The following is a 25,894-nucleotide window of genomic DNA, read 5'->3' as shown; positions in this document are numbered from 1 at the left end:
GATGTGCAGATATGTGGTGCGAACTGTGTTAATCTGTGGGGGGGTGTCTCTGTGGCAGGCCAGTAGTGGGTGCTCCTGTGCTGAGCCATCCACTTCACTGCACCTGACCCACCTTACAAGCTCTGAGTGCCTCCCTGGGGGCACCTCACGTCTGGCTGACCCCCTTCCTGGAGCACACCTGCAAGCCTTGGGGTAACGCTGCCACCACTCATGAGTCTCGGTCTGTTAGTGGCTGTGTACCTCGTGAGGTACACAGGCTTTATAGACCTGAAGGGGGTACTCAACCCACTGCAAGAACTTGGGGTGCTTCCCTTAGTCTGAAGCACAAATAGTGGTCTCCCTTAGTCAGCCAAACCAAGGGGACCTCCAAGACATAATCTAGACCCTCTCCCAATAAGTCTGCCATGCTAGGTACAGAGGAGAACTTTACTGATTACAGGGAATAGGTTTGGAATAGGATACAGGGTAGAGCAATCTCAGAGAAATACCTTAGATCAAACGGTGGCATGGTAACCTTTGATCATGCATCTGAGTTACTGCAGCCTATATATCTAGTTAAATTTCAGGTAGCTTACTCACAAGTATCATCCAGAGGCTGATAGAGCTTTCCTCTGGAGGCAGGCAGTTCGTAGGGTGTCCATGTGTTTCAAGAGAGAGAGCTGATGAGGTTCAGCTACTCTCAGTGTCATCATAGCTGCCACCCCGCTTCCTGAGCAGTCCTCAACTTATACAGACCTTATGACCTCACTCTGGGGTCCAATGGAGACTAGCTGAAGTTGGCTACAAGCCAATCAAGTGGAAATGCATCACTGGTTGCCAGGTAGAGGGACAGTGGCTTTTGCCTCCCCTCCTAGCTACCAGGTCATTGCTTAGAACAATGGAGAGTTTAAACCCCACCCCCCAGCGTGTGAGGCCAGTTACCTAGGCAAAGGGAGTAGGTTCCCCCCTCCCTCAGGAATGTATCCAGCTTGGGTTACAACTCAGGGTTACCTGAAGCAGGTGGGGGCAGGGGTGCCTGCCCTCTGCAGTGACCATGGTAACCAAGTTGTCAGATAGGTAATAAACAGCTGACTGGCTGCAGGTGCAGGCTAATTCCCTCCTTAGGCCTGCTGCCACAGTAACCTGCACCTGTGGGTTCCTGCCTGACTGCTAGGGCCCTCTCTCTAGGGAGTTTCTGCCCTTAAAGGAGCAGGCACCTTAGTGCCCTGCGACAATCCCTTTGAGGTTAAGATGGGAGTTAAGCAAAGCTGCATAATCACTCCAATGCTCTTCCTGATATTCCTTACTGCAGTGCTACATCTGACCACTAACAAGCTACCAGTCAGAGGAGCTAAACTACCAAATAGATGGTAAACTGTTTAATCTCAGCCGACTCCAAGCCAAAACAAGACTACCCTGTCTTCAGTCACTGAGCTCCAGTATGCTGATGATTCTGTAGTGTGTGCTCACAAAAATGGGACTCGCACTTAACGTTCAGAAGACTAAGGCTGTCCATCAACAAGCTCTTAATGAGCAGTCCCCAGCTCCAGAAATTCAGATTTATGGTGTGACTCTGGAGAATATTGAGTATTTTCCTGTACCTGGGAAGCCCTCTCTCGCAGAAGGCTAACATCAACAAAGAAATCCAACATCGCTTCAAATGTTCAAGTGCAGCCTTCAGATGTTTGAGAAAATAGGTGTTCAAAAATTGTGCCATCAGATTCAAAACCAAGCTCATGGTTTATCAAGCAGTCATTATCCCTACCTTATTGTATGTGGCTGAGACGTGGACAACTGTGACAGAGAGCTTGGGGAGCTATGTCACTTTAAGACAAATAGGGCATAACTGCAACTGGATCCCCATGGAGACCAGGCTCAGCAGGTGCTGCCGGACAGGGGGTGATCACCGCTCCCCCACGCTGCATGGGGGGCTCTGCATGAGCCCCTGAACCCCACCCTGTGCTCCCCCAGCAACAAACACCTGGCTGATTCCATCTGATCTGTTGCTGCTGCCTCCAGGGAGCAGGACATGGGGGATTATCCCCTCCCCCTGCTCTGTCCCATGTCCGCACCATCATGGTGGTGGGCTGCCTTCTGTCAGAGTGCAAATAAAGCATTACAGACAGACAGATTTAGGCTTTTATGATATTAGAATAATATTAGAATATACATTTTTGATTAAATTCTATCTCTTCAGCATGTCAAATTCATTAACAACCTTAAATTGTGTATAGATTAGCATTGAAAAGGAAACCAGGAATAATGAATTGAGAACTGGGGATTAGGAACTGGGAATAAACAGCCTCCTTGTTTTTCACATGCTCCTGCAACTTGCAGGGAGGGCAGATGACTGGTTGCTGGCTTGCAAATCCCTGGAGAAGTAGCTGCAGTCACATTAGTCCCCGCTAGTACAGAGTGAGAGGAGAGAGGGGGCAGACAGCAGAAAAAGCCAGGCACAGGAGAGTGAAAGGATTTTCATTTGTGGTCATTGAACCCTGGCTTCCACTACATAAAGGGAAGGACTGCAGCTTTCCACATTAACCTCTGCCTGTGCCATTATGGAGGGGTTTTTCTCGGCTGTGGAGGCCCAGAGGGAAGTAGCTATATACATTTCAGAAAAAAAAAGACTCAACACATGTAGTCTTTACGCATACTAAATTCTGAGCCTTGTCATCTACCTGCCCCTGCCACCCTCACCTATATCTCCAGTGGTAATGCCACCCCCTTTCACCTCCTGCAGGTTCAATTGCTAAAAGCAGCCCCTGTCAACACCAGACATCACCCCCTGCCTGCCTGTTGTTGCCTGCCCTGCCACTGTGATGTCCATCCAAGGGTGCAAGAAGGAATAAGGAAAAAAAATGTAGGAATTAAATGTTTGAAAGGGGCACCACTGAATGCAGGCAAGTTACTGGGGGAGCCTCAAGTCCGAGGTCACTGGATTAGACAAACTAGGGAGGCTTAAGGCCAGGATCCTCCCTGGAGCAGGAGTTGGAGAGAGATCTCAGGACGCCCCTTCTCCAGCTCTGCTTTCCCGTGACTGCGCGTGATCAAGTCCTCAGTGCCAGGAGCAAGCGGAGGCCCAGGGTTACAGCATGGGAGAGCTCCCTGGAGGGACCCCCTGCTTCAGGCACGGGGCATGAGACAGGCGCCCTCCGAGGCGGCAGCAGCGGGGCTGGTCGCGCTCTCGCGACAGGAAGCGCCGCTCTGTGGGGCGGAGGCTTGGGGTTAAGCCGTCTTTTTGAGAGATTTCATTGAAAAAACCCAGCCCCTCCGGCGCCCCCCCTCGGCCAGCGGCTGCCAGGCCCGTGTCCGAGGCCCAGCGCCGCAGCCACCGCGGACGAAGGGGAGGGGCGGAACTACGTCTCCCAGGATGCCGCGCGGGCCACGAGCGCCGCCGGGTCACGTGGCGGCCAGGCCGGGCCGGGTCACATGACGCCGATGCGAGCGGCGGACACGGAGCTGCGCTCCGCCCGGCCCCGCATGGCCAACGTCGCCAAGAAGGTGTCGTGGTCCGGCCGCGCCCGCGACGAGCCCGAGACGGAGCCCGAGCCCGAGCCGGGCGAGGCCACCCCGCTGCTCAACGGCGCGGGCCCGGGCCGGCGCTCGCGGCAGGTGGGCGCTCGCGCTCGGGCGGGTCGCGGTCTCGGGCCGGCCGCGCCCGCACCCCGGCTGTTCGTAGCGTCTTCGCCAGGCCGGGGACAGCGAGGGCGGTATGAGGCGCGGGCGAGGCGGAAGCGACGGCTCGGGCGTGGCTGCCTGGCAGCGCCTTCGCGCTCTGGGCGGCTGCACCGGCGCGCGGCGGCTCAGGGCTCCCCGGGGCTCCGCCCTGTGGCTGTAGGCCTGGGTCGTTGCCCCCGCCTGGCGCGGCGTTGACCTGCGCTGCGCGTAGGGGCAGCCGCGGAGCTCGGAAGGGGGCGGCCTGCTGCTTGTGGACCGACCTCCGGTCGCTGCTTCCCGGAGGAGCTCTGGTCCGGCCTGCGATCTCCAGCCGCACTCGGGGGAGGGTGTTTGCCAAGGGTGGAGTTGCAGCCATTTGGGCTTTGTACTCGGGTCCCTGAGCTTTAGGGAGACTCCAGTGGGGCAGCGTGTGACACAGTGGCAGTGGAGGGGGGAGCAGTTCTGCTGGTCTCTTCCTCTGGCCAAAGATACTTTGTGTTCACAGCTGTAGTCCAGGTTCGCCCAGACGCTGATTCAGCGGGGAAAGTTGGTCTTTCTGTGTCCAACTTGGCTAAGCTGGAAACCCTGACTAAAAAGCAGAACCTTGGTGGTAACGAGATGCTGGGCCGAGATTTCCTATGGCAAGAGAGAGCCTAACAGAGCTGGAATCCATGTACAGACAGCCAGGTCCCTTATAAGGGAGGGACAGTGCTGCATGAGGATCTGATTCATACAGCCTGATTTTCACTTTGTTCTGACAAGCGTCTAGCTCAGGGGTGTCAAACATCCAGCACACCAATAGTCCAGCAGGCTACTGAAGGGGCATGTCCTTGGCTCTGTGCTGCTGCACCCCCCTGGCAGCACAGGCCAATCAGAGCTCCATGCCACCATACAGCAGCAGGGAGCTGAGGGTGTGCAGCTGCACAGAACCACATTCAGGTAGTATCACAGAACTGTGGCTGGCTGGCAGTGCCAGTGCCATGGCATGTAGCTGCACTGAGATACATTTGGGTGGTGCTGGGGAACTATGGTCTGTAGTCCTGGTGTGCATCACTGTACATCCCTGGCTCCAGCTCTGTACCACTGCTTAAATGCACCTCTGTCCTGCAGCAGGCCCCTGGTTCCTTACTGCTGCATTCCCCCAGCTCTTTGCTGCCTGACTCTGCAGCTGCCTGGCCTCAGACCCACACTGTAGCCTCAATGTGGCCTCATTGATCCAGCCCAGGAGGAACCCCTGTGGTCTGGATCTGTTCTGGGGCCTGGGGTGAATTGACACCTGGTTTAGTTGATGTTGATTCTTTACTAATACCGTTGATATGTTTGTAGTGTTGTCATTAGCATGACGAGGCTACCAGTGTAGAAATAAAGCAGACTGGGCAGATAACTGGAAGAGCATTTGCAGTTGCTACCACCCATTTCTTATGGTATCTATTTAATAATATGTACAAAAGAAATCTTAAAATTATTTTCCATGCCAGAAGATGACCAGCAGTTCCCTGAACCATCATGGTATGATTTAAGGTAGAGGGCTGTCCAACTTCAGAGTAGCCAGTGGCTGTACGGTGCACTGGTCATAGGCTCTAGGTTGCATGCCATGCAGACTATGCCCATAGGTGCTACACAGGCTCCATGAGACCCCTGCTGTATGCAGCTCCGCCTCCCGCCACACACTTGTTCGAGTCCCACTACTGCCACCTGTACATGGCAGTGAAGGGTCAGGGGGGTTCTCACCCAACACCATACGGTTGACACCCCCCCCCCCCCCTGCAGTGCAAGCCTTCCCCTTCACCTCCTGCTGGTGCTGCCCAGTAGGCAGCAAGCTTGCCAGACCTTCTGCTATCCCCCATAGCAGCAGGAACAATGAGGGGGAGCATATAGGAGCCTATAGTAAAATACCTGTTGAACGTAGTAATGAGAAATAGGAAAAACATCTGTACCTGTGGTTTCCTGGATTATCAATAAGAGTATCTCAGAACAGGTTTGGCATGCAGGTGCTGCCAGCCCTGTCTGTGCTGTCATGTGGTTGTGTTTATCTACTTGTACTCTTCCCTTTGCATCAGTAATTCAGGCATCGGATCCTGTTGTCCTGGTTATAGCCTTTGGGAAAGCACTAATGATACTTTGTTGGGAGACTTTGAACTTAAATGACACTTGGAAGTGACACTGACTGTTGCTTACTAGGGCTGTGCGAAGCTTCAGTCCCTGATTCAAGTTGTGGAGATTCAGCCTGATTTGGTGGCCAAATCTCTGAATCAAATCAGAGGACATTTTAATCTCTCCGTATCGAATCAGAACCCTCCGAATCGACTTGGAGAGATTCGGAAAGATTCGGCAATTTGGACATAGAGACAGCTTTAAATGTTTTTTTTCTACATACCTCTAGGTAGCAGGTGGCTTGTGAATGCTGCAATACTGGGGCATGGGTGCATGGAGTGTCCCACAGAAGCGCAGGGGGCTCCCCAGTGCACTCAGCAGCAGAACTGGAAGTGGACCAGAAGTACTTCCAGCCCCACCCCAGCTCAGCGACTGGTGCCTCCTGGGTTGTGGGGGCCCCCCCAGTGCGCTCCCTGGCAGACCCGCAAGTGGACTGGAGGTACTTCCAGTTCACTTCTGGGTTCACAGCCAAGCACGTGGAGGGTCCCCCCGCGCTCCTGTGGGACGTTCCGTGGGCCCCAGCATTGCAGCGTTCATAAACGACACTGGTACCTCAAGGTATGTAGAAAAAACATTTAAAGCTGTGTCTGTGTCTGAATTGCTGATTATCCAAATGGGCATCGAATCTTCACATTCAGATTTGTCTGAATCGAATCACTGTCCTGATTTGGGCTGAATCCAAATCGAATAGGGCCTGCTTTGCACATCCCTATTGCTTACTGCTGAGATGGTTTAATTTGCACTGTTGACCTAGAAGTATGATGGTTTTGTATCCTACTGCCAATCACTTCAGTATCACTTCAGTCTCATCAGTATTAAAATACCATAACTGCAAAAGGCAACAGAGTCAGTTTTTGACAAATTGTATGTCCAACTAGACATTCCACAGCCCAAGGGAAACTGTTATAGGGGCAGCTGTGACAGACAACAGGCAAGCATAAAAAAATGGCTAAACTAAGGAGAGACCAAAGAAGACGAGGGCTGCTCACATATGAGTAGGTTGAAGGGTTACAATAAAAAGGGTAGATACAACTTTGTCCTTTCTTATGAAATGTGCATTTGAAGAAGTGAAAGTCAGCCAATTTGTAAAAAGGAAATAATAGGTTTGGTGGGAGCAGGTTCCATGGGTTCACGTTGGGTTTAAGAAAGAGAGAGGGGGTGTGTGCATGTGTGCACATTCATGTGCGTGCATACGTATGTATTTGTAATATCCATAATGTATGGATGAGTATATTTGTAGTTGTACAAGCTGCCCGTAAGAGAGATGAAGACTTCTGCTTTAGGGCAGAAGCTATCTACTAATTTGCTGACTTGCCTAGATCTGACTTGGAGTCTATGGACAGTTCTGAAGCTACTGTAGAGAGTTTCTTAGAAGTGATATTAACAAGACACTAGTCACAGCTGCTTACAAGACTGAAGTGAAAATGACACCAATTAGAACCATTTCTCTATGGAAAGAGTGCAAGACTGAACTCTAAGAGGCAGGCAACTGGGTATTTTCAGTGGAGAGGAACCCAAAAAATGGCAGAGAGGTAGCATTTTGGGTAACTGAGCTTCCCCCCACGGCTGTCTGTGGTTGTGGAACTGAAGGTTCAAAGAGAGGGATCTTTCCTGAGCTGGTAGTCATGTTTATCAGCTGTTTAGTGCTCAAAAACTGGTTCCAAAGATGTAAGTCCCTTGTCAGTGGACAAACCTTAGAAAAAAATTCGGGTACTCCTCTGCTCTGAACAGCCTGGGGATGGCAGGGTCTCTAATGTCATCCAAGGAGACTGGGCTGAAGAGAGGGTATCTTTCCTGTTGGCCTGCAGCTGGTAAGTATAATCTGCAAGTTAGATGTCTCTTAATCCCTCCTTGTGTTGGTATTTGATACACACTTTGAAGCCCACTCAGGGCCAGATTATGACATGCTGGGGCCCTAAATTATGTCAACCTTAAGAGGCCCCATAGCATTACCAAAAACCAGGAAACACAAAATCCGGCACTTTCCCTGCCACTTCCCCCCTGCTGGCCTGGAAGTGGCGGGGGAAGCTTGCACGTGGCTGCTGCTACCTCCATTAAGCACCCTGCGCTGCTGCTCTGCGTGCAGCTAGTGCTCTGAGACCAGCCACCATAACACCCCTGCTCCCCGACTCTGTGCCGATTTAAAAAAAATGGTATTTTTCAAATTTCCAGCATGTGCTTGGTCCTGAGCATGCCGGATTTGTGAGGTTTTACTGTATTTTTTTTTTTTTTTATTTAGAGACACTTCATAATGTGAGGCCATAAGCTGTAGCTTACTTAGCTTGTGCCTGAATCCAGCACTGGGCTCACTGCAGCTGTGCTTGCTTGTAAGAGAAGGGAACTAACAAATAAAATAAGGGACCTTGTCACCTGCCCATTCTGTGTTGGTGTAATACATTTTCTTTTGAAAGTAACAGTTGTACATCAGTGCATCTTTGCAAACTAGAGATCATTTTACTTTCAGAGTCCTCTGATGAGATGTTATAGGCCAGAGGTATCAAATTTGTTTGTTTTTGCAGGCTGGATATGGATGCCGCTGTGGTAGGGTGAGTAGTAGTGCAGGGGGTTATGCAGCTGTCATTCCTCCCCAGTAAGAATCTAGATTTTGCCAGCAGGCCCCACCACTTAATTCCCAGTCCGTCTGGACCTCTGTAGACCATACATTTGACACCTCTTGGCTGGCTTTGACTCAAACGGTCCTGAGGACTGTGGCAGATAATGTTTTTGGGTAAATGTGATATCTTTTTATTAGACCAACTACATAGTTGGAAAAACATTCTTTGCAAGCTTTCAAGCACAAACACCCTTCTTCCTGAAGACTGTGAGCATTTACCAAAACTCTTACTTTCCTTTTGGTTCTTACACAATATGCCTCTTGGATATGGTTTCTTGGTGTGATTTATCATATTGCTGGCCTGTACCACTGAAACTGTTTCCTTTTAACATGAAAACAGTACATGTCTTCAAACCCAGACTCTTGGTATGTGATGAAAGAGACATTTTGGAGGGTGATTTGATTTCTGAGGAAGGGTCACAGGTAGGGTTGTGTGAAACAGCACCATTTTGTTTCAACTTCTGTTTCGCCGTTTTGATGGGCAGTGTTTCGTTTCAAGTTTTGTTTCGTTTCGAAGGCAGTAGTGTGTTTCATTTCGTTGAAACTGTTTTGCTGTTTTGATGTTTCGGCCATAGGCTATAATGGGGAAGCATGAAACTGCCTATAACTGTCATTTCTTGCCTGATTTGGATGAAAATTTCAGGGATGATAGCTCCTTCAGAAGCCATGAAGCCTGCCAAGTTTCAAGGATGTAGGTGCAGGGGTTTCTGGGAAACTGCACCTCAAGCTGCTGACAAGCAAAACTAGTGGGGGGGGGGGTGTTTCCATCCCTCCCCCAGAGCACTGGGATTGGAAGGGACCTCAGGGAAGGATCACAGTCACTGGTTAGCTGCATCGTCAATATCAGAGCACTCTTCCCCCTCCCTCTCCTTAGTTTCCACTTCCCTGAAAACCAGCCCCACTTCAGCTTTGAAACTCAAAATGTTTCAAAACTTTCAAAATGTTTTGAGTGCCCTCATTTCATTTTGAGGCTGTTTCAAAGCCTTTCATTTTGTTTTGATTTCGCTGTTTTGAGCTAGAAACAAGTTGAAACAGTGTCAAAAGGAACACTCTGCAAAATTTTGCACAGCCCTAGTCACAGGGCATTTGTTACAGTAAGCCCCTGGTAATGGCCTTGTTTACTCATTTACATAAAGGCTTCATGGTTAAGTCAAGTCAAATGCTTCTTGTTTATGGCTCTTCAGGGTGAGGTTAGGAGGCAATGTTGCTAAAGCTGTTGCTAAAGCAATGTTGTTAAAGCTGCTGTGTACACAGTTGTGTTGCTTGTTCTGTAAATGTTTTGGGTAGTTTGTTCTAATTGGGTGGTTTGTTCTAATTGGAGTCATTCTGTCGGTGGCACGTGGGGGTTGCTTCATGGCCAGTCAGGCAGGATGATAAAATGCTGATCTGGTCCTAGCTGTACAGCAGCATGCATTATGAAGCTTGGATGAACACAGACCAGATGCTTCAGCATGAATCAAACCCTGTGGATTCTAATTGTCAGTGGTTATTATCTTCTTCAGAGAACAGGCTTTTCTAGCCATGATCCTGTGCTGAGGGCAGGGAATTGGCTGTACTCAGGTGACGGTCGAGCAAAACCAATATTTTAATTGTGCTGTGGTATTGATCCCTGTGGTGCTCAAACTGTCTCTGGTTAGCTGACCTCTAGTTGAGATCATGTTGGGTAAGAAGTGATTTGAAGGGCAGTTTACTGTAGCTAATGAGCTTCAGCCAAATGCCTCTTTCTGATTAGAGGTGTACCTATAGATTTGTTGTAGGTCCTTTTAGAAATGTTTTTATAGCAGTCAGCTGTTGGACTAAATCCCCAAGCAGTGTGTGACCCAACCTCACCTGCAACCAGCAATGGATTGGCCACTTGCATTGGAAACCAACACCCAACTTCTACAAACCAGCTAACTTCAAAGGTCTGCATAGTGTCTTTTTACCATTCAGCTGCAGCAGAAACTAGTTTAACTGACTAGGGGCTTTCCTTTAAAAGGAAGGGGGCTCTCCCAGCTGGAATCTGTTTTCAGGCTTCAGGATGCAGAACTAGACTATGAAGTCCTGTTAACCCATACAGATGATCTAGATCAGTGGTTCTCAGCCTTTTTTTGTACCAGGACCCATTTGTAAACATTGGTGGCCAGTCCTGGCCCAGTGCCCCTCACTTCTGGCCTGCTGCCTCCACACCCAAGCCCCTGCTTCTCAGTGTGTGGGGCAGGGGGTCCCCAAGCAGCCCCTTGCATGTTGGAACTCTTCCAGCCTGCAAGGGAAAAACCACGGTTTCCCACATTTTTCTCCTTTAAGGAGAATCCATTTTTAAAGTTTGTTGATCCACTTTTAAAATTTGTCCACGACCCTTTCATATATTCTTGTGACTCACATTTGGGTCATGACTCTCAGTCTGAGAAATGCCAATCTAGATGCTGAAATTGGGTGTCCCTTGAAGAGCATAGTGATGCAGACATCCCCTGCAGTGATGGGGTCAGCAGGGAATAGGGGACACTCTGTTGTTTACCAGGGCACACCTCGGGGTTGCCAGAAATAATGGCCACAAACAGAAGCAGAACAGATTTAGATTGGACATAAGGAAAAATTCTTTACGATGAGGGTTGCCAAAATATGTAATGGGCTTCCTAGGGAGGTGGTGCTTTCCCCTACCCTGGAGGTGTTCAAGAGGAGATTAGATAGGCATCTGGCTGGGGTTACTTAACCCCAGCGCTCTTTCCTGCCTGAAGCAGGGTGTCAGACCTGATGATCTACCAGGTCCCTTCCAACTCTAGAAATCTATGAAATCTCTAGAACAGAGCATTCTAGAACAGGGGCTGTCTTGTAGGTGAGTACCTGTCATGTGCTAAATAATTCTCAAACCATACAGGCATCATAATTATGGAGCTGAGCTCAAAGACTGCTACAATGTAAACGAGTCTCAAACACCAGCTTTAATGATTAGGGATCAGGGTGGATTTGATTTAAATCATATCACAGAGATGCTTCGTGGGATCTTTTAGACCAAGCACTGAGTTTCACTGGATACAGTGGTTTTAGTAAAGATTAAAGCCTCTATAGAGGAGCTTCTGGGAACCTCATAAAATTGGGCCCCTAATCAAGTCCATGGCCTGTTGTGACCTATTTATAAAACTTTTCTAAAAAGATTACATTTTTATATTGTTTCTAATAGTATATAATTAGAAGTTATAATCCCTATTCCATGATGATATCTTTGAGTGTTAACATATCTTAAATTAAAGCTATATATAGGGTTTTTTTCTTAAAGAATCTTAACAAAAAATTTAAAAAATGATTAAATAAAAAAAATCTGATTTAAATAAAAATTAGATTAAAAAAAATAGTTCTAGGGGTTCTCCACTCAGCGCTGGAAGGTGGGGTGGATGAATTAGAGCCCTCAAGCCAAACTTCCTCCATTCCCTTTCTCCCCTCCCATTCTGAAAACACCTCTGAGGTAGGCAGGCAGTGCGGACACAAGTTACAGAAGATGCTCTGCTTTGAAACATCTTCATCTGAACCCAGATTTTTGCCCAATCAGCCATTTTTGAAGTGGTCTGTAGCTATGTACTTTTGTTTGTTCACAGCTATAAACTGCTTTCTTTGGCCAGATCAGGCAAAAATTGTCACTTCTGTCAGTGCCCCTAGGTTCTTCTTTGTAAGATTTGATTTTAGCCTCTATTTTATGTCCCACTAACCATCTTTTCTCAACATTCATCAGGAGGCTTCAACCCTACACATTGTTTCCACAGCGCAGATCAACACCTGAGCTGCAGGTTTAAGAAAGATTACTATCCCTGAGGTGGGATGGGATGGTCTGGTTGCAGCAGATTTTCATTTTGGAGAATTTCAGGGCAAAGGGGAAAGCAGTGAGGTTGAAAACTTCGGGAAAATATTCTTAAACTTTAGAACAGTATTAAGCCACCAAAGTACACAGTTTCCTACACACATCCCTATCAACTGGAACACTTCACTGTTCATACTGTGGGAAGGCAGAGGCTGAATCTGGCTAGTTTCTACATCCTCCTATCCCCCAGTTTATTACTACATTTTATCTCATCAAGATGACTTCAGGCTTATTGTGAAGGTATTAGTGGCTAAGACATGCCCAGGCTTTGTGACTGATTATGTTTATTGATGTGTTAATTTTTGTGTCTCCTCTAAAAAATAAGAGCGAGGCTGTTGCTTAACCGGTGCTTGTGGAGTTAGTTTCTGCAGAGGGAACCCTTGGGATGGGAGGGGGAAGGATCCCTGACAGAGCAGGCCCTTGCTTTGATTAGACTTTCCAGGGCATGGTACAGCTAGCAGCCTGGTTTGGAATCCATCTAGGGAACTACTTTTGGCTCCAATGACTTTTTCCCATTGTAGAACTGAAAGCAGCCCTCTCAGTGCGGGAAGATTCATATATGTCATGTTCCCCACAACAGTGTGCTGTACATGTTGAGGGTGTTAGAGAAACTGCACATCACATGTAATCTGGTGGAACCCATGCCTAGCATGCTTTTCCATGGGTCCTGCCAAGGGAGACTAAGTGACTTGCTCAGGGTCACACAATGTCAGTGGCAGGGCTGGGAATTGAACCAGGTCCCACACTAGAGCCTTTACCACTAGGCCACCCATCCTCCTCATTAGGGAAGACCAGAGTCTGACAATAGTCCCCAGTTGCATGGTCCTAATGTTGCTAATTTCTACAGCAGTTCATTGTCTGCTGTAGAAATTATTGCGCCTCTTTGAGACTGGACTGAACATGAAGAACTCTTCCTTCTGACTACATACGTTGGTACTGGCAGCTCCGATCTTCAGTAATTTATCTCCCTTTCTTAAGCTCCCAGAACCAGAAGATGTTGCATGGTTACTTTTGGAGTGCGCTGTGGGATGCTCTTGATCTCTGTCTCAAAAGTGCTGCTGAGACCAGAGCTGGGTGTGGTTGGTTCTGCTGTAACAGTGACTGCACAGCATGCTTTCAATGTGTGACACATGAGAAGGGAGTGACAGGGCTTTTTCCTCAACAGCAGTTTCAGGGTTTACATGGAGATGGCATAGATGTGCCCCAAGGGAACTTGGCGCCAAAGACCTTAAGATGGCTAAAAAAGAGTCTACTGTAGTTGCATGGCCCCTGTTACCATGGTATTGGATTTTCCTGTTGTCCTCATGTATAGGGTTAATATATTTGGGGATGGTCCTGCTTTGAGGAGGGGATTGGACTAGGTGACCTCCTGAGGTCTCTTACAGCCCTAATTTTCTATGATTTGTCTTCCCAGCACTTTCCACCATGCAGATGGAAAATGGCCAATGCCTTGCTTCCTGGCTCATTCCAGCAAATCCTGACTTGTTTCCTGAAAAGCTTTAATAATGTTAGCTGCACTTTGTTTCAAGTCTTGGCTACCTTTAAAACATGTACCCTCTGTCATGTAGTTCTGAGCTGCACTGCCTACAGTGGTTTTGTGCCATTGCATTGTGAGTTTGCTGTGGGTTTCTTTTAAGAGTCAGTCTCTTTCTTGCTTGAGATAAGAATCTTGTGGGTGATATTTTTTATTGGACTGACACCATTGTTGGGATACCCAAAAGCTTATCTGTGTCTGTCCCAGTACCCTTCTTCAGTCCTCTGGGAGAGAAACAGATGCAGCAGAGCTAAGTAGCACATGGGAAGAAAGCTTGTGTAAAACTCCATTCTAATATTATAAAAGCCCTAGTGTGTCTGTCCATAACACTTTATTTGCACTCTGATTGGCTGACGGAAACAACCAATCAGAGTGCAAATACAGCACTCGGCATTGGCTGATGGAAACAACCAATCAGGTGGTGGAGCGCCACCATGATTGGGGACATGGGTGGGAGGGTCCAGCATAGGTGGTCTTGCCCCCTCTCTCTCCCATTCTGCTCCCTCCCAATGTGTGGGAGGCAGGGGAATAGCGGGCCCAGGCTGACATGGTGGCATGGGCAGGGGAGGAGCAGGCCCGAAGGTGGGGGGGAAGTCAGCCTGCCATGGCAGCAGGGAGTGGGGAGCAGCAGACCTGGGTTGATTTTGGGGGGGGGGGAGGGGGATGGGAGGAGCAAACGTCCCAAAATGGTGGCAGGGAGGGTGGGGGGTCGCGCTGGGTCCAACCTGGCTCTGAAACGGAGGGTGGGGGGAGTGGCTTGGTTTGGCCTTGAAATGGGAGGGGGAGGGGTGCACACCTGGCCCCAAAAGGGAGTATGGGGGGGCACTGGGCCCAGCCTGACCTGGAAATGGTAGTGAGGAGGTTGTGGGGGAGGAGGCCCTGAAACGGTGGCAGGGAGGTGGCGGAGGGGCGGGGTGGGCCCAGCCCCGCAACGGCGGCAGGGAGGGTGGTGGGGCCAGGCTTGGCCTCGTGGCAGAGTGGAGGAGAGGGGGAGCGGGCCCAGCCCCGAAGGTGTGGGGGGAGCCAGACACAGGTCTCTGTCCCTGCCCACATCCCCCACCTGTCATTCTTGTTGGGCAGTTGGCTAGTATGTAAATAACAACAGCATCTTCCATGTTCTTCCCCTGTTCTGTTCTGTATCTATAGATCTAGTGGGAAGTTGGTTTTTTTTGTTCCCAGTTTCTCAAATTCAGTTTGAAGAGTTTGCCTGCAGCATTGTTTCCCCCTAGTCAGAGCCTGGGGTTGGCATACGGAGAAAGCATTGAATTGGGTTTTTGGTCTGTTAATTCTCCATCTTTGGAAAGGGTGCTAGCCAAAGGGGACAGTGGGAAATGATGTTGACAAGTCCTGTGTTATAAGTCAAGGTTGCAGTCATTTGTCCATACACATTTTCCCTTTGGAGGCACAATGGGGCAAAAGGATGGATAAGAGTTGTAACCCTTCTAACAGGTCCTGGTGGCAAAGTTTATTAAAGAGGCCATCCTTAATGGACTGGCTGACGCCAACATCTTAAGGGATAGCCAGCATGGGTTTGTTGCGGGTAGGTCTTGCTTGACCAATCTCATTTCCTTCTACAACCAGGTGACCTATCACCTGGACAAGGGAGAAGAGATTGATGTCATATATCTTGACTTCAAAAAAGCCTTAGATCTGGTTTCCCATGATCACCTCTTGGTGAAACTGGCCAATTGTCGCCTTGGGTCCACCACGATCCACTGGCTGGAAAATTGGCTCCATGGTCGGACCCAGAGGGTAGTAATTGATGGAAGTCACTCATCATGGTGTCCTGTGACCAGTGGGGTCCCCCAAGGCTCTTTCCTTGGACCCATACTGTTCAACATCTTCATTAATGATGTGGACACTGGAGTCAGAAGCGGACTGGCCAAGTTCGCCGATGACACCAAACGTTGGGGCAAAGCATCCACAACAGAAGACAGGCGGGCGATCCAGGCTGACCTGGACAGGCTCAGCAAGTGGGTGGATGAGAATCTGATGGTGTTCAACGCCGATAAATGCAAGGTTCTCCACCTTGGGAAGAAAAACCCACAGCATCCTTATAGGCTCGGCAGTGCTATGTTGGCTAGCACTGTAGAAGAAAGAGACTTGGGGGTGATCATTGACCACAAGATGAACATGAGCCTGCAATGTGATGCTGCGGCTAGTAAAGCAACCAAAACACTGGCTTGCATCCATAGATGCTTCTCAAGCAAATCCCAGGACGTCATTCTCCCCTTGTACTTGGCCTTGGTGAGGCCGCAGCTGGAGTACTGCGTCCAGTTTTGGGCTCCACAATTCAAAAAGGATGTGGAGAAGCTTGAGAGAGTCCAGAGAAGAGCCACGCGCATGATCAGAGGACAGGGAAGCAGACCCTATGATGACAGGCTGAGAGCCCTGGGGCTCTTTAGCCTGGAAAAGCGCAGGCTCAGGGGTGATCTGATGGCCACCTATAAGTTTATCAGGGGTGACCACCAGTATCTGGGGGAACGTTTGTCCACCAGAGTGCCCCAAGGGATGACAACTAGGTCGAACGGTCATAAACTACTGCAAGATCGTTTCAGGCTGGACATAAGGAAGAATTTCTTTACTGTCTGAGCCCCCAAGGTCTGGAACAGCCTGCCGTCGGAGGTGGTTCAAGCGCCTACATTGAACACTTCCAAGAGCAAACTGGATGCTTATCTTGCTGGGATCCTATGACCCCAGCTGACTTCCTGCCCTTTGGGCAGGGGGCTGGACTCGATGATCCAGGGGGTGAGGGACAGGCAGGGGGGTGGGGAGAGGGGTGGAAGGGGGATGTAGCAGCGCAGGTGCCTTTTGATAACAAGAAGTCCTTCTTTAAATACATGGGTAAAAAGAAGGTACCAGGCAACGTGGGGCCTCTGCAGGACACACTACGAAATCTGGTGGTCATACCAGATGACAAAGCTAATCTCTTTAACAATTTCTTTGCCTCCATTTTTCTAAACAAGGACCGGGTCATCCCTCTCACCGGGATCCCAGATAGAGCCAGGGGATGCGCAGCCAGGCCCAGGGTCAGTGAGAACCTAGTCAGGGAACTTCTGGTGGGACTAGATGTATTCAGATCAGCAGGTCCTGACGATCTCCACTCCAGAGTGCTGACGAAATTAGCAGAGGTCATTGTGGGACCCCTGGCATGGCTTTATGAGCACTCATGGTGCTCTGGCGAGGTGCCAGAGGACTGGAAAAGGGCCAATGTGGTCCCCGTTTTCAAAAAAGGGAGGAAGGAGGACCCAGGAAACTATAGGCCCTTTGAGAAAATTATCGAGGAGCACATCTGCAAGGGACCAGCAGGGTAGATTATGCTTAGGGGAAACCAACATGGGTTCATTAGAGGCAGGTCCTGTCAGACCAACCTGGTGGCCTTCTACGACCAGGTCACAAAATCCTTGGATGCAGGTGTCACGGTGGACATAGTCTTTCTGGACATTAGGAAGGCCTTCGACACTGTCTTTCACCCCATTCTCATTAAAAAATTAGGCTACTGTGGTGTTGATGCCTACACAGTCAGATGGGTTGCCAATTGGCTGGAGGGCTGCACCCAGAGAGTGGTGGTGGACGGGTCATTTTCGACCTGGAGGGATGTGGGCAATGGGGTTCCCCAGGGCTCGGTCCTCGGGCCCACACTGTTCAACATCTTCATCAGTGACTTGGATGAGGGGATGAAGAGTACCTTGTTCAAATTCATGGATGACACTAAGATGTGGAGAGAAGTGGGCATGCTGAAGGAGAGGGACAGGGTGCAACTAGACCTGGACTGGTTACAGGGGTGGGCAGATGAGAACAGGATGGGATTCAGCACTGACAAGTGCAAGGTATTGCACCTGGGGAGGAAGAACCAGCAGCATACCTACAGGCTGGGGAACTCCCTTCTCATCAGCACAGAGGCAGAAAAGGATCTTGGAGTCATTATCGAATCCAAGATGAACATGGGCCGCCAGTGTGAGGACACGGTCAGGAAGGCTAACTGCATCTTGTCATGCATCCACAGATGCATCACGAGCAGGTCCAAGGAGGTGATCCTCCCCCTCTATGCGACACTGGTCAGGCCACAGTCGGAGTACTGTGTCCAGTTCTGGGCGCCGCACTTCAGGAGAGACGTGGACAACATGGAGAGGGTCCAAAGGAGGACCACTGCATGATCGGGGGGCAACAAGGCAGGTCCTACAAGGGGAGGACATGGGACCAGAACCTGTTCAGCCTCCACAAGAGAAGGCTGAGAGAGGATCTAGTGGCTGTCTATAAACTGGCCAAGGGGGACCAGCAGGCCATGGGAGAGTCCCTGTTCCCCTGAGCACTACCAGGAGTAACAAGGAATAGCGGCCATAAGTTGACTGAGAGTAGATTCAGGCTAGATATTGGGAGGCACTACTTCACAGTCAGGGCGGCTAGGAGCTGGAACCAACTTCCAAGGGAAGTGGTGTTCGATCCTACCCTGGGGACCTTCAAAAGGAGGGTAGATAATCACCTAGCTGGGGTTGTTTGACCCCAGCGTTCTTTCCTGCCTATGGCAGCGGGTTGGACTTGATGATCTGCTCAGCGCCCTTCTGACCCTACTTACTATGAAACTAGGTAAAATTGCAGAGTTACCTAGGGAGTCAGATGTCCAGCAGGTCACAGTGTGTCAGAATTCCACTGCCTATAGAGTCCATGAGTTTCTGTACCTTCTACCCAGGAGGCTGATGAAGTGAAGTTCATAGGCCCAGCTCTGAAAAGTGGTTGTAAATTCAAACAAGCACCTAACCTCATCACCAGAACTCAAGCCAACTTCCTACAGCTCAAAACACAAAACCTGACAATAATCTCCAGTACTACCGCAAACTGCACACCAGAACCTATCAAAGACAACAATATCCAACTACCTGTGGGGGCACATTCCTCACCAAAAAACCACTCTGTCTCCAGTCTCTCAGCCCTGATCCTGAAAGGGAATTTACAAACCACTTTTTACAGCCAGGCCTATGAACTTCACTTTTTCAGCCTCACAGGTACAGAAACTCATAGACTCAATATAGGCAGTGGAATTCTAGCACACTGCAACCTGCCAGATGTCTGACTCCCTAGGTACCTCTGCACTTTTGCCTGTGCTGCTGCTACTCCCCCGCAGCCAGAACTGTCTGCATGCATGCGTTCGCTGGCGGTTATGGCGCCTCCTACCCACCTTTCACCAGGGGATCATTGGTCCTGGCATTTACAGGGCTGCTGTGCTGCCAGAAGTCCCACCAGGCCTCCCTACCCTAGCAGGGTGCAGTTTTAGTGGTCATGCCCAGGACCTGGGGCCTCTTCCTCTATAGCTTCAGCCCATACCTCCAAGTTCATCCTGGCATGGGAGCGAGCTCAGCAGAGACATGTTCTTCCCCTGCTGGCTGGTGATACAGTGAGTGCCCCTTCCAGCTCTGACATTGGGGCAGTAACTGGTTTTTAAAAAATGAAAAAAGGAAATAGGTATGGACAGAGTGAGGAGGGGGGCACTTACTCCATCTGTACATGGAACTTGGAGTACCCCAGCAGTGGGAGGTTCACCTTCAGGAACACTAGCTGCTCCACCAAAGCATGATCCAAGGAGGTGCAGTGGGGTGTCACTACATCACCGGCGATGCTGAACACTCCCTCTCTCGGAACACTGGTCAGTGGACGTGACAGGTGCTCATGGGCAACTGTGGCCAGATTTGGCCACATCTGGCTGCGGCTTGCCCAGTAGGCCAAGGGGTTGTATGGCAGCAGCTCCACATCCTCAGCAAGATAAGCGGCCACCAAGGTGTGAGCACTACCTGCCTGATGGTGGGGTCTGGTGGCTCTGGACCCCACCATAGAAGCTATGCCCTTAGCCCATATTGGCAGCACCTCTGGTGGAGGACAAGACTGGCTGGTGGACGGCATACTAGCATGGGACAGTGGATCCCCCTGTTCCATGTCCCCCCGCCTCTGCTGTTCTTCCTCCCTGACTTTCTTTACCAGTGCCTCCATCCACTGATTCAGTGTTTGGCTGCTGCATACAGTGCCCTTCGCCCTTGGGTCACACATGGCGGCCAGCACGTGGATTGTACTGGACTGCAAGGGATCAAGTCATTTCCTGATGCCCTCCTTCAGCCGCCTCACCAGTGCCTGCACCTCTGGTAACAGTGGCTTGCCCCAGCCAGGAACATTGATCCCCTGGAAGCTCTCCATTTGGCTTTGAAGTTCTCTCACTATGGGGATCACCTGGCTAAGGAGGGCATCAGCAGCACTGAGGCTTTCAGTGGCCTCGAGGAAGGGCTTGGGGACCACCAAGATCTGGGAGCTGGTATCCCATTCAGCTCTGTTCAGGGGGCTGCTGATCCTGATCTCCCTGAGCAAGGTCATCTCATGGATGGCCATCTATCGCTCCACCAGCCTCTTGAGCATCAGATATGTGGAGTTCCACTGAGTTTCCACATCCTGCATGATTTTTGTGCTGCAGGAAGTTCAGCTCTATTTGTTTATCCTGCAGCATCTTGCCTACCTTGATGCTCCGGTGGAAGTAGTCTCCCACCTTCCTGCTTTTTTAAATTAGCTTGCTAGTGGTACTGGTGCTGTCACCGGCAGCCCTGTCAACCTCCAAGGTGTCCCTGACAACAAGGTGCAACTTGTGTGCCACACAGTGGATGCCAACAAAGTTGGCATCATGGACCACCTAGACCATATTAGCCCCATTGTCAGTGACCATGAACTGGTGGGTGAGCTTGTCTTGCCCAGCGAGCCAGCTCTGCGCCAAGTAGTTCATGGCTCCCGTTATCTCTGTTGCAGTGTGGGACTCATCCATCACCTCGGCTTGAAGGAGACCCCACCAACAGCTTTACTGGTCACACCAATGCCCTGTGAGGGAGAGGTGGACATGATCTCCACCCCGGCTGCTCCAGGCGTCCTAGGTGAATGTAAGGCCACCTGCGGACCTGCCTTGTGCAGGTCCTCCCTCAAGTACTCCGTGCATTCCTCATACAGGGATGTCACCACTGTCCTACTGAAGGTGGTGCATGTGGGTACTTGGTATGATGGGGCCGCGAGCGCCATGAGCCACCTGAACTGGGCGCTCAGCTAGGGAGAATGGCTGGCCATCGACAGTAAGCATCTCCCCAATGCTCTGGGTCAGCTCGCTTGCCTTTGGAACATGCCTCCCTTTCTGTCCGTCTTTCCCACGCTGCTCCATGGTGCCTTGCCTCTGCTTTGGGGGGATGAGGGCTTTGGAGTGAGAGGGGGACTTCCCTTTGGGCACACTCCCACTGGTGCCAGTTTGAGGAGGAGCAAGACCAAGGGGGTAGTGCCTGCAGAGATGCATCAGTATCCCCATGGTGCTCATATGTTTTGTTCCCTTGCCCATCTGGTTTTGGCTTGGCAGTGCAGGCAGATAGCATACGTGGGATCATCTGCGAGCTCAAAATGATCCCAGACCATGCTACCCACTCGCTTCTGGGGTGTGGGTGCATCTGTGGATGCTGCTGCACTTTCCTCCTCCTCTTCAGCAGACAGAGGCACAGCAAGAGGAGGAGCGAACTCAGCCGAGCCGCTTGCCTCCACCTTTACATCAATCTCCTTTGAAGTGCCTTCTGGGGAAGGAGACCTGGCTCTAGGAGAAACTTGAGGGGTGTCAAGCACAAACTCAGTTGACTTCCCCCTCCTTACCCAGAATTTCCCTTGCTAGGACACTGAAATCCAGATCCAGCGTCAGCTTTTCCTCTGGCACTGGAAGTCTCAGCATGGGAAGTGAAATAGGGGTGGATTAGGCTGCTGTACTGATGCTGGTGCTGCTGCTTGTTTTTGACATCATGGTGGTGGTGGGGGCGGGTTATGCTTGGTGCATGTAGAGGGATGCAGTCTTGGGCACAGGCAGTGACAGTGGCACTGCTCCCCTCTTCTTGCTGCTTGTAGAAATCTCATCCCTTTTAGTTGGAGGAAAGAGGCTGCGTCTCAGTTTGGTTGGTGGGGAACTTAGAGCTCTTCCTCTACCCCCTCTTCTGCCCCTCCCTGAAGGCTGGCCAGTGTGGCTACCTGCCTTTCCACCATGCTTCATGGTGTTTCATGTCTCATGCAAATAAGAAATGTTAAACGGCAAGTATATGGCTTAGTCCCTGTATAAATTCAAAAGTGTGGCTGCAAGAGCATTGGTAGGTGTGTGGTGCAAATAAGAAATGTATAAAGCAAATAGAAATATGGCTTTGTCCCTATATAAATTCTATAATGTATGCTGCATAGCTTTAAATGTATAGAAATAAAATATAAATCTATTTTGCTTCCTATATAAATTAAATCCTACAGTAATCCTATCCAATATAATTATAGAATTCAAAAGAATGAATCAATGATTATAATAAAATAAAAGAGCCTCAAAGAAAAAGGTATTCTGAATCTGAAATCCCTCTTGCTAGCAAGTTGAGAAGCACTGTTTTAAAGGATTCCCTAAGTGGTGGTCCACAGACTGGCAAGCCACCGGTCACCGGTCTGCAGCGAGTTGCCAGGAAAGAAAGAAATATTTTTTCAGAAGCATAACGTTGATATGTTATAGCGCCACAGTTCGTACGTTCCAACACTCCAGGTGACGTCACACTGTGCGAGGTGAGGAAAGAGAAAGTAACAGCCGGTCGCGCATTTGTGTAGCGCTGTTACACGCAGTTGCTGCCACCGGCTGAACCGGGCACCAGTCCCTGGCCCACTGGAAAAAAAATTGTCGGTCCACCACATCAGATAGTTTGAGAAGTACTGCTTTAGAAGATCAGTGCTGCTAGCCGTAGTTGTCTGGCGCCTAGCTGCTGGAACATACAGCTCACTAACTGACACCAAGGCAGAAAGGAGGGCAGTTCAAACAATGCTGCTTTTTATGCAGGTTTTCCATCCCACCCCCAGAGCACTGGGATTGGAAGGGACCTCAGGGAAGGGTGACAGTCACTGGCCAGCTACACAGTCAATAATGAGAGCACTCCCCCCCCCACCCCCTTCCTCCTCCCTCTCCTTACTTTAGTTTCTCTTTCCCTAGTGCAGGCAAGCCCAGCTTGAGCTTCAAAACTCAAAATGTTTTGACCTGCCTTGTTTCATTTTGAGGCTGTTTTGAAGCTCTGTGTTTCTTTTTGATTTTGCTGTTTTGAGGTTGAAACAGCGTCGAGACGAAACTGGTGGCGAAATTTTGCGCAGCCCTAGTAGTCACTACTTCACTTGAAGGTATAGCTCACTTGGAGCTGTGCTATGGAGTTTAAATCAGGAAAAGCCTTTTAGCTGAGGTGTGAGCTGTAAGCCCTAATGCTGGAGTGGGTGTACTTGTGGCGGATTAGAGGGGTAAAATCTGTGGAAGGAACAATTAGTTACTTGGGCAGCTCAGAACTACAAGGCCCAGGCCCAGACCCTGGTCCTGAGAAAGTTTCCATGAAATTGGTTTATCCTGGCTGCAATGCTCTAACTATTGCCTGGCAGAGGGTCTTTCCTTACCTGCTTGTTATAGTGAATGAGCATGAAGAGTGCACCCAAGCATGAGCTACATCAAGTAGTTCTCTGCCTGGGCTTCAGTCTGGGAGCTGGTGGGAGAGGGAAGCCTCTTGCAGTATGTCAGCGTGCATTGTTAGAGTTGGTCCCAGTGTAGGCCCAAGTACTTGGCCCTTCCAACTCTACATGACACAGAGAAGCCCTGCCATGGCTGCTGGGAGGTGTCTGTACCTCCAAAGCAGACAGAGTAACTATTGCCTGGCTGAAGGGTGGAGATGAGGCACCTCTGAAACCTCCACTCATGACATATTGCCAGAACTCCAGGAAAGGGCTGGGCCTGGTGTTGCCCTCCCTCTTACTTTTACCTCTGCTTCAGGTTTTATATAGCAAAGCCTCCATGTCTTGATGGTTGAAGAATATGCCTTCAGCCCTGCTGGGCTTGGGAAGTGTGCCTAGTCTTTCCCTTTAATACGTATGGACCTGGGCTGCTCTCCCTCTGTCTGGGCAGGATCCTTGTAATAGGGTGGTGTGAAGCACTAGCTGAAATAGGAAAATAATGTGATTGACATTCATAGTGAAATGGTGCCTAGGCTTGTCTCATGCTGGGCTCTGCACAGACTCCTAGCAAGAAACAGCTGCTTCCCAAGGGAGATTAGTGTCAGCAGAGCTTGGAGCAGCTGTTATTGGGGAGGGGTTGTTGCCTACATACCTAGCTGGGGATTTCCTAGAAGGAGCCATGCTCCTTCCTTCTTGTAGAGACAGCTTGGAAGATTGTACAACCAGAAGTGTATGCTCTGGCTCTTTCTGCTGGGCTTCTGAGTATGCCCTTCTGCTGAGCACTCTCCCTTTGCAAAGAAACTGTTTTCAGCATGGCAGCCTGTAGCGGAAACAGCCATTTCAAAACAACAATTGCTGGTTAAGTTTGCCCGGAGTGGGGAGGCAGACTCTTCCCAGTTAAGGATTGCAGCCATGTTGCCTAACTCCGAGTAGATTGCAGCTGGCACATATTCATTTTGTAGCACTTTGATTGGAGGCTCTACACACGAATAAGACCAAATTTGGAATGGGGGGCAGGGATCCGGTCAGTCTGCTAGGTGTGGTTCCCACACTCCAGCTGTCCAGCTTAGAGTAAGGAAGACCTGGCCTGAATAGAAGCTGTTCCCAGGACTCGTGTATATTGCAGCAAAAACAATAGGGTGACCTATATGTAGGGCTCTGAGACCACTAACACTGTACATTTACGTAGAGCACAGCAATAGGAACGTGAGACGTGGGATGGGATGCATTAATTGGGCTGTTTGCAGCATCATAGGGAAGGCTGATTGCTTGCTGCCTTGCTTTCCTTACTTCAGGATTCCACACTAGGGAGGGGAGGTGTAGAGCAGGGGAAGGTGGGGTTAGTAGTTCTTCCCTGTCTGGTACAGGGCTTGCTGAGCTGTGGAATGTTCATGCATTTAATTAATTTTCCATTTTCTTCTCAGTTCACCCACTCCTCTTTTTTACGCATTGGGCAGCTGAGCAATGTCGATCTTGATGATGATGCACATGAGCTGGTGAGTGGCACAAAAAGGAATGAGCAGTTATTGTGAGAGCAACCCACAGTTGTCCAGGAGTCTGTAGGTGGTTGCCTTGATGTGGGAGGTGGCTCCCTTCCCAAAGCAGTATTATGGCCCTATTGGAAATCCAGCAATCAGTGCAGGGTGTAGTTCTTCTCTTTGCAATCCTGTCTTGTTACTTTTGATCTCATCCGCCTGTTCCCAATTCCCCCCCATCCTCCCCTACACACATGCACACCCTGCTTCTGCCTAGAAATTGCCATGTGGGAACTCCTGCCAGAGGTAATGTCTCTAGGAAAATTTGGGGCCTATCTGATAATGATGTTTTGGAAAAATTACCTTTAAAAAATGAAAGACTTTTGTGTGTGTCAAAAAAATAAAGACCATTTCCTCCCTCCCAGCCCACATGTTACCCAGAGCAGGGGCCTGGGAACTGTCCCATGTGTTTATACACAGGAAAGGTCCCTGCTGAGGCTGTCAGTGGTGCCTGGGATCTGTGGGCCCATGTCAAGGGCAAGAGGGGAACAGCCACCAGTTGCTATTTTGGGTCCAGTGTCTGCTATTCTGTGGCTTGTAGCCACTTCAGTGCGCCATACATGCCATGAGCCAGGATGCTGGCTGCCTGCTGAGTGAAATTTCCCTTTGCTTCACCTCATTGCAGAGTGGAGCAGGGGCTGGCAATTATTTTGGACAGAGGGCCGCTTACCCAGTTTTGGCAGGCTGTCAAGGACCTCATGGGTAGCCCCACCCTTTGACAGGTGCCCCGCCCCTGCTTACCATCTTGGGACCAGTGTCCCAGGGCCAGTGCTGGTGGGCCCCAGAGCAGGGTGCAGGCTGGCAGGGGTCTGTGAAGCTGGGCTGGGCTGCACCAGCAGGGAGAGCAGGAAGCTGGTCTGGCTTTATAGAGCCCCTGCCAGCCAAGACCCTGTACTCCTGCCGCCCTGCTCTGGGCCCTGCTGGCGCTGGCCCTGGGACACTGGTGCAGGGCCTGTGCTCCTGCACCCGCTCGCTCCCAGTGCCTATCCAGCCCTGTGGTACAGGTGGGAGGCAGCGCACAGTGCCGACTCCCTGTTTGCTGGCGGGAAACGAGCTGGTGCTAAGCGCAGGGACAAGCAACCCCTCACCTG

The 25,894-nt window shown here is 50.1% G+C and overlaps 1 protein-coding gene across 2 annotated transcripts in view; it reads left to right on the top strand.

Annotated features, from left to right (window-relative positions):
- The first annotated feature begins 3,390 nt into the window (after positions 1–3,390).
- CLCN7 (chloride voltage-gated channel 7) overlaps positions 3,391–25,894 on the top strand; it is a 64,269-nt gene continuing 41,765 nt past the window's right edge. The window contains exons 1-2 of one of the 2 annotated variants that reach the window (XM_059716673.1): positions 3,391–3,591; positions 24,693–24,764. In XM_059716673.1, the coding sequence (XP_059572656.1) occupies positions 3,409–3,591; positions 24,693–24,764 (255 nt within the window). In that variant the 5' untranslated portion in view covers positions 3,391–3,408. The remainder of the gene's footprint in view (positions 3,592–24,692; positions 24,765–25,894) is intronic. The other variant, XM_059716674.1, reaches the window with a different exon arrangement.

The sequence above is a fragment of the Alligator mississippiensis genome, chromosome 13 (assembly GCF_030867095.1).
Source record: "Alligator mississippiensis isolate rAllMis1 chromosome 13, rAllMis1, whole genome shotgun sequence".
Taxonomy (NCBI): domain Eukaryota; kingdom Metazoa; phylum Chordata; order Crocodylia; family Alligatoridae; genus Alligator; species Alligator mississippiensis.
Note: the sequence above shows the minus strand (reverse complement) of the source record. Positions and strands in the feature narration are given on the sequence as shown.